The sequence below is a fragment of the Cynocephalus volans genome, chromosome 6 (genome assembly GCF_027409185.1).
Source record: "Cynocephalus volans isolate mCynVol1 chromosome 6, mCynVol1.pri, whole genome shotgun sequence".
Classification (NCBI taxonomy): Eukaryota; Metazoa; Chordata; class Mammalia; order Dermoptera; family Cynocephalidae; genus Cynocephalus; species Cynocephalus volans.
In genome coordinates this window covers 143,094,758-143,109,759 of record NC_084465.1, presented here as the reverse complement: position 1 = coordinate 143,109,759, position 15,002 = coordinate 143,094,758, and the positions used below count along the sequence as shown (strand labels likewise).

Below are 15,002 nucleotides of genomic sequence, written 5' to 3'. Positions count from 1 at the left end.
AACTATATCAACTCTTTCCAAGTATTAAATTAGGTCCCTAGAAATCTACAGATTCCAAGACATGCCCTTCTTACAGCATGACTTAATACTATATTATTAGGTTTTGAAGTTTTATTAAAGACATAGCTAAACAAAAAACTTTTCATAAAACAATTGTTAAATATATAACTGTCTGTTATATAATATGATGTCAAGAACGTTAAGATATAGAGATTCTTGGATTATAATGCCAGCTTTATTTTTTTAATCAGCTGGTATAAACCTCTTCTTAAGTAATGGAAATCCATTTAACTCACTCTATTTTTTGTCTTTGGCTGCAATTACAGCAATTATTCTTATTTTAATATTCTCAACTTTCTACGTGTTGTACCCAATTGCTACTTGTATTAGTTCTTGTGTTAATGGTTGTTATATATTTTTATTGGTTTTGATGAAGCCAGATCAAATCTATTTTGGATGTAGAGAAGGATACATAACAGATAAAACTTGCTTCACTTTCTTCCATGTTGTGTTTGGAACTTAATAAAGAGCTCTTTTTTGAATCAGAATATCTTCCACATCAGAAAAAAAAATTAGCTAGGTGTTTGGGTTAAGGTGGGGCTGAGACACAATGAGAAGGGTACAGTTCACGTTGACTTACCAAGACTGATTTTCTGAAATGGCTTTGAAAAGCTGTTACCTTTCCAGTTATTTAACCCTAGAGCTCCATCTTCAATGCTGGAAAGTTTTATGTTAACTTTATTATTATTTTTTTTTAATGTTAACTTCAAAAACAGTGACCTATAATCCAGGTTGAGCAACACCCTAGCTGCAAAGAAAGAAACAGAAACAAGAGACTCCACGTCTCCTCTAAGATCCTTTGCACAGCTGAGAAGGCTCCTCATTGCTACTTACCTGACACCGACAGACCCCTTAAAATAAAGGTAGCTCATCAAGGGCTCAGTCCCTTAGTGTCAATTTAGTCTCCTATTCTCCTCAGCCAATACTGTCTGCAAAGTAATCCTAGAAAACGTTGGTCAAGTGCATAGACCCGCTCAGGTCCACAGTAACTCAGCAATTTCTTCAAAGTTTGAGAAACCTATTCTAGAGTTTCAACCCAGGAATTTTAATAGCAAGAGATTTCTAAAGCTGTCTGGCTAACTTTGTGTTTTAAAGTTAGCACAAACACTTCATGAGTCTATACCATCTTTTACAAGAACATTCTTTCTTATGGGTGAATCGGGAGGCAAGTGAGTACAGTTGGATAAGGACTCCTCATACAGGAAAAGCCTACTTTATGAAGGACAAATTAGGGGTGATTATTTGCTTCATAAAAGCATGTTTCACTACACTACAGGATATCTTGAAATAATCCTTCTAATGGTTCATTTCCAGCCCCAAATCCATGTTTAATTTAAAGATTGATTCTGTTTGTAAAAACTACCTGTCAGGACATTCATTACTTCTAGTGCAAGAAAACTAAGAGGCAGTCTTTTTGACTTACCGAATATAGCCAAATTAAAGTACTCAGTACTCCTGCTGTATAGAGGAAATTTCCACATAACTTTCTTTCCTCTCCCTCCCTTCCCACCCCATACCATTAGTCTATTTAATGTTTTTTAAATTGTGTATGTGGTTTTTATTTTATTTTTTACCAGGTTTGGATCAGGTCATCTTCCAAATGCAATCTTACATGAAACTGCAATATTTACAGCAAAGAAAACTCCATAGAACTCTGGAGTGTTCTCTAGAACAGTTTGAAAACCATACCTCCTGTTTGCTGCCAAGTCTCTAGAAGTCATCAGTCTGTACCTTTCTGTACTTGTCATATTTCCTGAGACACACAGAACAGGCAGTACTACAATATCTACAAATAATGTTAATCAGAACCCTGTATCCATCAAGGTTCAGTTGCAGAGGACTGAACCAGCTGCAGCTAGTTAAAACAAAATGCATTTATTAAATGGCTTGCAGAGTCATTGGGCTGAATCTTTACTGTAGAACTGGGCCACCACAGAACCTGTTTGGCAAAAAGGAAGCTTCCTGCCACCCTGGGCAGCTGTGACTCCAAATCCATGCTGCCTTGATCAGGAAGCTGCCGGTACTGTTATAAAGCCAGCCCACACCCGCGCCCTCAGTGCTAAAAAAATGGATGTCCTGCACCCGGGCTCTCAACTCTGTGAAGCTCTGACTATGCCCTGGGACCTTTGCAACTGATGCTGAAGAAGCCCAACGGCATCCATGATGGCCTTACTTCCCACCTTCTAAAACCCAGTGGCTTTGATATTCTAGAGTGAGCCTGCTTTCCAGCCTCAGTGGTAGAGGGAGGCATACTAGGAGGGGGTTGGAGTGGGTGACTGGGGCCAGTCACCATATTCACCCACCCACCCCAGCCAACTTAGGCCAGGGTGCTGGTTCTGATGCTAGAGAAAATACTGACATTTTTTTTGATGGCACCCTACAAAGGTCAGAGATGTGCCCCAAACCTGTTGACTTGCTATGAAACTCTCTTTTGCTAATTTTTGTTTTTATAATATCACATTTCTGTCATTACCATCACTTAGAAAAACAAATTTCATAAATGTTCCATTTGCTCTACTGAGTAATACAAGGCATCTTCAAAAAGTTCATGGAAAGATTGTAGTATCTTCGAATTCCATTTTTTCACAAATTTTCTGAAGTATGCTTGTACTTCCTTTGTATCTGCTGAAAGTTTATTTTTTAATATTCAGGGGAACTGTTCATGCTCAGATAATCGAATGCTAGTCCTACAGTCATTGCCCATATTCCTTGGTTTTCCCCTTTGGAGATATACGTTTCCTCAATCCTTTGCCTTAACCTCCTACCCGGTCTTGCATGTGCACAGGATGGAAGATTCTGGTAACCATAACCTTCTTTTCCTTAAATCCCACAGGGGGATGATAACCATCAAAGTTATCACCTTAGAATAAGAGAACAGCCACATTGATACTCAATAATTCACACCTGCTGGGGAACTCCTCTGTCAACTAATCTAAAATCCTCTTATGCCATTTAGAATCATTTTTGTTTTTTCAGTCTGAGTGGTTCAGAGGCAGTTTGTTACCGAAATGGTAACCCCTCTGGCTGCTGGGCTGGTAAGCCAGGTCTTTTTTCTAAAGCTATTCATCCGGAATATGGTCAACAAAGGAATCTGGCTGCATCAGGAAGGAAGTCGCTGCTGTTGATCTTGTTTTTACATGAGTTTTATTTTCAAATTCCTGAGGGCACCCAGAAGGGCAGGAACATCTTGCGGCGACCCTTTCCCCGAAGGCCGACCAGACACCAGCCCCTGCCTATGGTCACATTCCAGACAGGCATTTATAAGGCAGCACCATGATTAAAAGGAAACTACTCCATCATTAAGACTCCAGACCTAATATCAGTGGGACAATTTTTCATGGAAATTATTTCTAAAACCAAACTCTGTTGGAAAGCGGTTTTCAGTTTATTTTTTAGGCTTCCTTTCTCCTAATCTTCTCTATTTTCACTGAAGACAGAATGAAGGAGAAATGGCATCAATTCCCCTGAGAAGAAGTGCAGCTGGGCTCTGGATGGGAAGAGTGAGTGGGCAGGGGACCTGCCACATTGTAGGAGTTAAGATGGAGAGAAGGTATGTCATTGGAACCCGGCACGTAATAAATCAGAGCTGCCAAGCAAATGTCTGTCTTTTCTTTCTGCTTTGTAAATCTCCAAGAATGGCGAGTCGATGCTTGGCATCAGAAAGGACTGTGTTTTGGTGTCATTTGGTCCTGCCTGAACTCCCAGAATGCTTCCCCCAAGTGAGAAGCTTGCAGCTTGGGTCCCAGGGCAGCACGTGCGGGAGGCTGTTATTCGCACCCCAGTGATACATGCTGATCAGTCTGACCATCGGCTCCATTCTTTCCGTATCCCTCCTACGTGGTTTCTTACAGCCTCTGCACAACGCTCCATGCTCAGTCTGCCTGCATTTCTCCTATCCACGAATACACTGAAGCAACAGAAGTGAGGGACTGTTTATGTGGAAAAATGATCAAGCAGGCAGGTTTATCTCAAGGCACAGACAGCCTGAAACGAGGGAAGATTTGCTCCCCTCCAGGAAGTGGGAATGGTTTGAGCCTTCTGTCCAGTCCAGACTCCACCCTGAGGGGGCCCCGTGCTACCCAAGCTGAGGTAGGATTGAAGTGACAAGTTCTGAGAATTAAGAGAAAATGACAATGTACAGATCCCAAAAGACACCCAGGGTTTCCAAATAGCATCAACAGGAGGAGGTCACAGCTTGATGTCCAATGTACAGCCTCTGAAGCCCCGTGGGGCCACAGCCTGGCTTCTGGGCCACAGAGGTGCTGCGGGACGCCACTGCTCATCCCCAGAGAGCCCATGTGTCTGCGTGTTAAATAAGGCCAGGCACACGGGGCTTTTCCCGAGGAGAAGGCTGCGCAAGGCCCCTGGAAGGGAGATTGGTTTAGAGTCTCCATGACTCACATTTTCCCTTTACTTCCCAGCCAGGCTGAACAAGATTACGCCATGAGGGCCAGGTGCGGCCAGCAGGACATTCCCAAATTGGCCACAAAGAGGCGGTCAAGGGCAGAACCAACCCCCACTGACCCCACGCCAGCCTCTTTCTGGAACTGCAGCTCCCCGCACTTTGGCAAACTCCTCGTGTCTCTCCTCTCTTCTCACTGTGTTTCTTTGTTTCCATCCAGGAGTTGTGGAAATCACAGGCCAAAAAGCCTCTCATGGAGAAGGCAGAATAAACACCTCACATATATTTTTCACCTGCTGTGACAGTGGCTCGCCGGCACTTTACAACAAGGTGTGCTCTGGCTAAAACTCCAGTTTGCAGAGGTATAGCCATCCTTGCCAATTCTTTGTGCAAGACTGCCACCAGCTCCTGCAGCTTCTCCGCCCTCAGGCCTGGTTCGGAACCCTGCAAGTGTCTGCTTGTACCGCCAACTGCTCTTAGCCGCTGGATGCCGTTCCTGCCTTTGAGACAAAGGATCCATTATCCACCAGCTTAGGGTTCCCCAGGTATGAGGGAAGACCAATAGGCATTTAGTCTCACCTTTGTTTCATTTTGCAGAGCAGAGGCTATTTCGAGAGACCTGAACTTCACTTGTTTCCTCAAAAGCATAAAGGAGAAATTCCACGCCTTGACTGGCCCCTGCCTCAAGTGAGCGTAGGGTGAGGAAAGCACAAGTTTCTTTAATCCCAATGGAAAGCGCCAGCCTGGTGGCAGTGTGGAAGCCTGTGTCACCTTGACACTGACCTGGCCCAAACAAATAAGCAAGCAGAGTTTTGGTGGCCTTCTCTCATTTGCAAAATGAGGACTCTGGATTATTAACCTAAGACCAAGTATACAAAATTTAGTGTTAAAAATTAATATTGATAATGAAAATAATTTTTTTTAGGACAGCGAGGACAATATCTGAACCCAATGTGCTTGGGCTGTCATCTGTGACTAAGGAGACAAAATCAGGGGACCTTCTCATATCTATTTTCTCCTTTCTTCTTCCTGCAAGGCATGTGCTAGGTTTTTCATGGAAGAATTCAGCTGCCACATAAAATCTGCATAGTTTTACAGACTCTGCACAGGCCAGACTTGGAATGGCTTTTGCACGTTAACTCTCTTCCTGCCCCTCTTTCTCCCAGCCTCGTCCATCTGCAAACACAAGTACCAAGTCGGAACCTTAAAAATGGCAGGTGAAGCAAATGAAACCCCAGCGCAGTTGACAAAAAGGTCTAAATCCTCGTGACGTGCACATTTTGTTAAAAAGGAAAGAAAATTTAAAAAACAAAAGAAAGAAAAGCAACATAGAAAGTGAACATATAATATAAAAAAGTAAATCAGGCCAGTTGGCTCAGTTGGTTAGGGCACAGTGTTGATAACACCAAAGTCAAGGGTTTGGATCCCCATCCCAGCCAGCCGCGCCCCTCCCCCGGCCCCCAAAAGCAAATGATCCATGATAAAGGTAGAAAGAATTCTTTCGCTTTTCGGAAAAGTTGTGCCCAACACGTGTCAAACCTCTCTCCATCCTTTCATGTATTGGTGGGGAGAACAGCCTTGTGTTTATGGCTTTTGTTAACAGTTATGGAGGTGTTGACCATGCTGCCCCTTTTCTTCCTGGAGCTGTATATATCCTCCGCTGGACTGCCACACAGGCAGAAGGGGCTGGTGCGCACCCCATCACAAGGCCACACCCCAACCATTCCGGCTTCTGGGACAGGGGAGGAGGTTTGAGATGAGGTGAGACAGGCTCATACTGCTGTCTATCCCTTGTCATTCCCTTTACCAGGGACACAGGCAAGCCCTTCTAGCCTCTTGGCTCAAGTTGCTAATCCCAGCTAGTTCTGAACTTCTCCAAACACAGCCTAGACTTTACCTGATTCCTCAGCAGGCAAATCCTCAATGCCTGATATTAAACCAAAGAGGTTTCCCAGTACTAGTGTCCTTATACCATTTGGACGCAGAGGGGTATGTTCAGAAATATAAAAATACACACACGCAGTAATAAAGAGGCATCAGAAACTGCCTTCTGGAGCTTACCCAGAGATCTTTCTTTCGTCTGGTTGGTCGACCTCACCACAGGAAGGCTCGCTCGAGTCCGGCTGCCTCTGGAAAAAGGACTTGGAGCTTCCCCCTCAGACATGGCTTCCAAAGAGTCACCGGACGTCTCTGATAAATGCTCGATTGGGTCGCCCAAACTGGGAGGTTGAGGACTGTGAGACAGTTTGGGGCTTCTCGTCTGCAAAATACATTTTAAAGAAAGTGGGAAAATAAACTTGTTAATTATGCTGAAAATATTTTTAATGTCATCTCTGCTAATCTGGAAAAACAAAATGTATGGCAAGGAGAGAAAGTCTATCATAAGGGTTGGATAGAATAAACCGAAGGCCCAGTGGGTGAAAGAATCAGTTGTGAAAGTTGCTGGAAAAAAATATATTGTTCCCTGAGTATTCCATTAAGATTGTTATCACTGTATAAATGCCATTTCGAACAGGGAATGGAGGACAAGAAGCCACATTATAGGAAAGAATGATGGCAAATCAATTCCTTTTGCTGGACAAATTCTAACAGTTGTTATCACATCAGATGGGAATGTGCGCGTTTCTATCCACCCAGCAAGTATGATGTAAACTGAACACAGCCAGTCCTTCAAAGTCTCACATCAAGTCTGTTTTCAAAACCAGCAAACTAAGATTGTGAGGGAGATATATATATCACAGATGAGTTTTTTATTTTTTGAAGCAGAAATCCCCTAAATAAGATTATATCTACCTTTGGTTATTACTTACCTTGCCAATCAACAAAAAGTATTTATAATAATTTGAACCAAACACACAGCACATAACTGAATTTCTTTCAGTTATCCAGACTGTAAATGGTAGCGGTTGAATGCATGAAATGCTCATGATCTATTAGTCAGGGATATTCCTTGAGCCTGAACTACAGATCGAGCACCTTGGGAGATTCAGAAAAACAGACAACATGCTGGCTGATGTCAAAGTGTTTCTAAGCTAACTGGTGAAATTAGTGAAGAACCACAAATAACACAAGGTAGTGCACAATTAAGTATAAACTGTGAACATGTGGTACATCCATTCATCTTTCAACACCTATTGAGCTCCTACTGTGTTCCAGGCACTGCAGTAGGTACTGGGTACAGAATGATGCCCCCAAACAGACAGGACTCTACCCTTATGATACCTGTAGTCTAGTCAGGGGACAGACATTACAGACAATTTAAAGATGCAATGACAGTGTGCAACCCAGATTGGTGGTAGTGGTGGTGGGGTGTTTATGGGTAGACCATTGGAAAAGCATGTAAACTTTGATCTCAAGGAAGAGGGAAGTTGGGGGAAGGGGCCAAGACAGAGGGTAGGGAAGAAAAGAGAGAAAGGCATTCCAGGTGCAGGGAACAGCACGTGCAAAGTCCCCAGGGCAGAGAGAAGTAGCTATCCTTGGAGGCCTGGTAGGGCAGAGGCCAGATCACACACAGCCTTAAAGTCATGGTGAGAATTCTCAGTTTGGCTCTAAGGTGACAGACTGCCATTGAGGTATTTAGACAGGGAAGAGGGGTGGGGACAGAATCAGACAGAATTTTTGGAAGATCACTCTGGCCATTGTGCGGAGATCAGAGATTATACAAGAGTACATTAAAAAGTTCATGGAAAGGTTTGTATTATCTTTCAACTCTATTTTTCCATGAACCTTTTTGAAGTATATGTGAAAAGTCAGAGAAAGGGAGCTAGCAAAACTGGGGCGATCTGGCTGAATGAATGTATTATTTAGGCTTTCTCTTTTACCACCCACCCTTGATTTGCATTATATGATTCCAGGCACCTTGTGGGAGGCAAACTGATCTGAATTAATCAGGATCTCTTGCTAAGATCCCAAAGGTGCTGATGTGCTGGTGGAGGATATAGGCAGTCCCTACAGCTGGGCTTTTTGGTTGGTTTGCATTCCTTAATGTCCTTTAAGTCTTCCTAAGGCTGCCAATGCATTTTGAAGTTAAGCATGAAAGCACTTAACACTCAAGGCAGGGCCAGCTCCTAGGGGTACAACCTGTGCCATCACATGAGGACCTGTACTCAAAAGGGTTTGTACTTGCTTTCATGATCTGCTGTGGCTGTCTTGAAATTCTTAATAATTTTTTGAACAAGAGACCCTGAAAATTATGTAGTGGGTACCACCTCAAGGCTTTGGCTACAGATCTCTTTCAGGGATGCCCCAGGTATGCCTGACATTCTAGGGGAACCCTTTGAGGATGGGATGGTCAATTTTTTCCCCCTCTTATTGACAGTACAAGGAGACCCCTCTTGGCAGCAGCACTATTACATCATCTAAACATCCGCACCTTGCAACACCTCTCAGAAACTTTCCATAGAGGGAAACAGCAAAGAGGTCAGTACATCCCCCCATCTCCATCCCCCACATTCCTTAATGGATGTGGCTTCAGGGAGAAGCCTGGGTGTTCCATAGGAAACTCAGCTCAGATTGCATGCCAAGACCACGGCCAGAAAGGACACCCACTAACAGTCAAATTTTCTCTTCTGGTTAACTTTTTTGTGTGCAAGCCCCCAAAGTGGTTTACTCCCAGATTTATTTTTCATAAAGTCTACTTCTGTTATGGGGATCTGGCTTTGGCAGTCCTGAAGAGTATTATTTTACTAGGAAAATCATCCCTAAATCACTGCCCGGTTCACCAAAATTTAGACAAATTCATGTGATCTTCAGTGAAACAGCTTCCTAGTTATTATGCTCAGCAGAATGCCAAGCTAAGATGTCCTCCTCCCTACCTTAAAAAAAAAAAAAAAAGACATTAGCAAGATAGCCAAAAAATACTATTACTTTAAGCAACATGGCTACATTTACCACCTCTGCTGTTTGGTCATCTTTGCAGCCTACGGCAGACACATTACATTCAATGAGCTGTCATTTTCCATTGCAAAACGCAATAATCCTTGAAGAAAATCAAAATCAAATCTCTATTTCTTGTTCAGGGTCATCATGGTGCTAGGTGTGTATAAAAAAAAGACATACAGGCTAGATCTTTTTTTTCCCTAACTTCCTATACATAGCTATTCTGTTCCAAATGTAAATTCCTCTTGTTTTTATGTCATTCATTTTCTCACTGAAAACACTCACTGCATATTAGCAATCTCCTCACACAGGGCACCCTCCCCTCTGTGCAGCTTGCTGCTGAGACACCATTTAGTTCAGAGAAAAGATAACGGAAATTGCTGACAGTAGTGTCAGATACCCTGTGATTTGATATATTGGGGGAAAAAGTCAAGAAGCGTTTGGGACAGGAACTCTGTACTCAGCTCAGTGCTAGGCACTGGGGGTTATGAGTGCTGTATATGGCTCTTGAGCTCACAAAGTATTTCAGGTATATTTTGGGACCAAGGATAATATACACATAACAGTTGGACAACAAGAGCTAAGAGGTGCATCTCCATGAGGGCAGAAGGGGCTTGGGGAATATCTGCTGCCATTAAAAGGTGGATCGGGAGAGGAGAGGGAGGTGGCTGAGGGTTTACTCTGAGCTGAGTGGTAAAGAAATAAGTGTATGGCCACCACTCCCTGCCCAGTCACCCCTGATTGGGCCAAGCCGTAGCCACCTGATCTTAGCTGGGTCCATCACATTCTCTCCCCTGGAAGTGGAGACGTGAGACGGAGGATCTATCAGTGTCTCTTGAGAACTTGCAATGTGAGGTCATTTGAAGCTACTATCAGTGTCTCTTGAGAACTTGCAATGTGAGGTCATTTGAAGCTACTATCAGTGTCTCTTGAGAACTTGCAATGTGAGGTCATTTGAAGCTAGGCTGAAACGGGCAGGGAAAGTGAACCAGACAAAGCACGCAGAGAGAAAGGATGAGGCAGATGTGTGTAGGAAAGCAAGGATGGCAGACCCCATGACACCCATGGGAGAGCCCAAAGGACAAAGAGAGCAGCAGTCTGGGTTCCTGGGCTTCCCACATCCTGTTTCCAGTACACTCTGAGGCTCTTCCAATTAATTCCTCCAATTAACTCCATTTTTGTTATTATATTAGTTTGAGATGACTGCCTTGCAATCAAACCATCATTGACAAACACCAATTCTCATGGTTCCTCCTGCCCAGGCTGCTATGGTGCCCACATATATGTATTATTAATAATAAACATGGAAAAAGCTAAGCTCTGAAGCAGTAGTTCCCACGATTTTGTATTTCATGGATTAAAATATTAAGAAAAAATTATTGGAGAGGGGGAGGTTACACTACAGGAATGTTGATTTTATTTTGCAAAGTTAGAAACATTAAAAAAAAAAAAAAAACCCTTACTCTCTGTGGTGTCATTATTACTATAAAAAAGGAAATATATTTTAATACCAAAATAGGGGGGCAGTATACTCACACAATTTCAGATTTGACCTGGTAAAAAAGTCTTTATGTTGGAGTTACTCTTCTCATTTTGCCTCAGGTGAAGTCTTTTCTCTAGCACGGTCTGTCTGATGCCTCTGCCCTAAGCTACTGAGTGCACCTGCACCAGGCTCAAGGGTCTATAAAACTGGATTTCTCTCCTTGTTCCATGGAGACTCATGACACAATCTCTCTCTGTTTCCATCACAACCTTATAGAGATTTCCCCAAATCATCAGGTGTCTCCAAACCTACAAACTCAAATGGGAAGTCCTCTGGGGTCAGGCAGGAAAGGGGTGATATGTATAATCAGGCCACTGAACCACCTGAGAGAGCAGGTGTAATAGGCATCATGCAGCTCTCCCCTCTGCTTTATCTGCAACGTGTGCAGCCTCGCTCTTCAGGAATAGTCTCTTCCTAAGGAAGGGGTGAGGGAAGAGACAAAGGAACTAACAATGCCAGTGTCTGCTGCACTGTGCCTGTGATTGACACGTGGAAATCACATTTGCCCCTCACTGCGACTTCATGATACTGGTTACCATTGAGAAAACAGAGCAGGAGTCTGGGGATGCTGGCTCCAGTTCAGCTACTGCCCAGAACTGGCTCTTTCCAAGTCTCCTACGCTTGAGTACCTGGTTTCAGCCACTCTCAGCATGCCACACATTCACCCTCCGAGGTGGTAACTCCTTGCAAATAGAACAGGTCTCTCCAATTTGGAGAACACCATCGCCATCACCACCACTGACAACAAAACTGCCACCTTCTTCTTGGTCCTGGGAAGGCATCTATGCTCCTCTTTCTCCCCAATTGGTAACTGTCTTCTCCCTTCTGGAAGCAACTCCAGATTCAGTTTCCAAATGCCTTTACCTTCTAAGCCCAATCTAGGAAGAGAGACTTCAGGGTGACCTCTGTAGTATGAAGACACTGTTAACCTTCCCCCTGGGAAGACCTCAGAACTCAAAGGCATGGCAGTCTTCCCAGGAGGTTAGGAGTAGAAGTCCCATAATTTTTTTGTTTCTGACAATGACAAGGACAATATAAATTAATAATACCTCAAAAGATGAATCCGACACACAAATTATCCTCTATGGAGAGTACTGGCATGGCATGGTGCTTCTCTAAATAATGAGGAATTATCCTCTTCTGCACAGAGGTGTCCTTGTCATTTGTTTGTTGGCATCTGTAGGAGGGTACTGTGCACGGTGAGAGCGAGGTGGCCTGGCTCCCTATGCCAGAGCAGCGGGTGCCCATGGCAGCTCTAGGTGGGCTGTCAGCGGGCAGTGAGAACTTGCCATCACTGCCTTTCATCTTTCTGATCTGATAATGAAATCATACACACGGGGAAGGGAAATGTGGAAACAAAAGACCCAGTTGTACTTTGCTTGACTGCTGAATCGTCTGATTTTACTCCAGACCAAACACCATTCTGTTTTCACAGGTGAAAATCATGAATAATGTCTGGGTACTCTTTGGTGGAAGAGGGAGGACAGCGCTGAAATATTAGCCTTGAAGAAACAGGACATAGACTGAGTTTATTGAGGATAATTCATCAAAATAAATCCTAGAGAAAATGCTTCCCCTCTGTCCAAGTTAGGGAAGGGACATACTAATTTGCAGAGCTCAACTTAAGGTGGGAGAGACGTATGAGACTCTCACATATGTACAGTTGGAAGTTGGCATTAAAACAGGGCTTTGTATCCATCTTGTTGAAAGGCCCCAAAGTTCCTGGTTACTTGTAAACCTGGCACTCCGTTTTGTGTGTTGATTTCCTACTGTGCATGAACAGCAGGACCCGAGTGCTTGCGCCCAGGTTTTCTATTAATAACAAAAGATGATTTACTCTCCTCTGCAGCCATTTCTCTGAGTCTTTAGTGCCCGGCTCACCCAAAAGTGAAATAACTGTAATAAAACTAACTACAGTCCTCCCTCACATTTGTATTGCAGTTCTCACATCCACCTGCCGTATTCTAGAACCATGCATGTTCTTAGTCTGTTGTCCAGACTGACCATCATTGTAACAATGGCGCCAGGGAGATGCTGGCTCCGGCTTCATTTTTCTGACTAAAAGCCACAGAAGTGGTGGGAAGTAGTCAAGGAGCTCTGCGGAGACCAGGCCCCCCCCCCTGCTCCAAAAGCACAGCTGGCTGTGGGTCCCTGGACTCCCCTGAGAATGGCAGATAGCCTAGCCAGGGGATCTCAGTTGATGCTGCCACCTGGGGTGGGTTTATGTAAAGACAGGAAGAGAGATGGAAGCCAGGTGTGCCTCATGGAGTGCTTTGTCCTTCTTTCCAATCTCAGTTCCAACCCAGCACAGACCTGAAAGACTGAAAGCCTAGAAGGAGGAGGAGAGAATGAGAGGAAGGTGGCAGCATTGTGCATTGCAGAAAGGATTCTGTAAGCAAATTGAGAAGCTTAGACCTTCTTTTTTTTTCTGGTGGCTGGCCGATATGCGGAACTGAAGCCTTGACCTTGGTGTTATAAGGCTGTGCTCTAACCAGTGAGCTAACTGGCCAGCCCTAGAGGCTTAGATCTTCCGTAGTGACATTGTTAATTCTCCTTGAAGCTAGAGTACTGTGGAGTAGGGATGGCAGAGAAAAGTTCAAGTCCTGGGATGATTCATTGTTTGTCAACTTAATATGTTGCTCCTTGAATCTTTAATAGGCGTACCTAGCAACTAGAAAGTTCTTTTCAGCTGAAGTCAGACTTTTAACTAGGTTTGAGTTGAATGTTTGAGAAGTGAGAGAAATGGAATTAAAGTGTCTGAATGGCATGGTTAAACCAACCACATCAATTAATGAGTGTTAGGAATGAGTCATTCCAAATACATTTGCATGTGGGAAAATTCATTACATTTCTGAATTCTCTGTAGCAAATTAATTAGGATGAAGTAAAACTTCATTAAGCCAATGTTGCAATGTTGATTTTTCTTTTCGAAATAGAATGTAATCTGAAGCGAACTGAATACCTTGGCTAGTCGGACACCCCACTGATTCTGGCAATTAACATATTACATAAAGCTATGTTTGCAGGTTCATTTTCTGAACCTCAGCATTTCAATTTAGAGTGTAAAGGGTCTGAAAATGGCAATGAAAAAATATCATCAATGCCTCTAGCTCTAACTTTCTTTTCTCTTTGACTTTAGTCTCTAACTCTAACAGCATTGCCAAGAATGAGTCAATGGGTCACCACTGATATGCAGTCACCCAAAGAGCCAAGATCTCAAGGAATTTTACCTTTCATAAATACAGATATACAAAAAAGATATCCCTTCTTTACAGAGGAAGTTTCAACGTTTCTGCATCCATGCACAATGCTTACACACGAAGTCAACATTGTAAAAATGCACTTTATGGAGTCTCTACGTTAGAACCTCTAGCTCTAATTTTCTTTTCTCTTCGACTTTAGTCTCTAACTCCAACAGCATTGCCAAGAATGAGAATAAATCTGATCTCCTAGTAAAGCATATTGCACATGGTGAACATTTCAGCAAATATTTGTTCATGATGATAAAATGCAAGCACGGCAGTCTTTTAAACATTAATGCTATGCAACTATGTTGCATACACTTCAAGACAAAAACAGAAAACTAGATCTTAGCACGTCCAAGCTACATATTTCTATAAAGCAGGTGCTATAGGGTAAATAAATTGAAGAAAATTTTATTGAACTGTTTTTTTTCTGGGTAACATGATCTTTTCTTCTTTGCATGATGTATATCTTAGAGTCATGAAATTTTAGAACTGAAAGGGATGTTAGATATCACCTCGTTCAACCTCTGGCCTTACAGATAAGAAATCTGTGACTCCATAAGGTTTGAATCTGCAAACAGACTGCATGGGAGTCTATTCACCATGAGTCCCAGGAGATTCAGAGGCTCTTACCTACTTTTATTGGACCAGACAACTCTCCTGGATTTCTTCACCACCCCAAATGAGGGAACAGTGCTTTTCCTTAATATGATGAGAATAAACTTCTCAATAGCTGCTGAAGCCAAGCCAGAATAGTTTGACTTGTAAAAAGTTAAAAAAGGAATGGCTCTTACACTGCAACGTCAGGGAACAAATCTGTACACATTATATCTTTAATGGAATAAACAAACTTAGAGACAACTTAGGAGGCTGG

The 15,002-nt window shown here is 43.1% G+C and overlaps 1 protein-coding gene and 1 long non-coding RNA gene across 10 annotated transcripts in view; one reads left to right on the top strand and one right to left on the bottom strand.

The window, feature by feature from the left end:
• The window catches only part of LOC134380463 (uncharacterized), a 33,041-nt gene extending 26,263 nt beyond the window's left edge, over positions 1 to 6,778 (top strand). Inside the window, exons 2-3 of the long non-coding RNA XR_010023879.1 lie at positions 3,494 to 3,610; positions 4,683 to 6,778. This is a non-coding gene — a long non-coding RNA (uncharacterized LOC134380463). The remainder of the gene's footprint in view (positions 1 to 3,493; positions 3,611 to 4,682) is intronic.
• The window catches only part of KIAA1217 (KIAA1217 ortholog), a 296,465-nt gene that overhangs the window by 138,470 nt on the left and 142,993 nt on the right, over positions 1 to 15,002 (bottom strand). For all 9 annotated transcript variants that reach the window (XM_063100372.1, XM_063100373.1, XM_063100371.1 and 6 more), the window contains one exon: positions 6,524 to 6,722. In XM_063100372.1, coding sequence (XP_062956442.1) covers positions 6,524 to 6,722 — 199 coding nt within the window. The remainder of the gene's footprint in view (positions 1 to 6,523; positions 6,723 to 15,002) is intronic.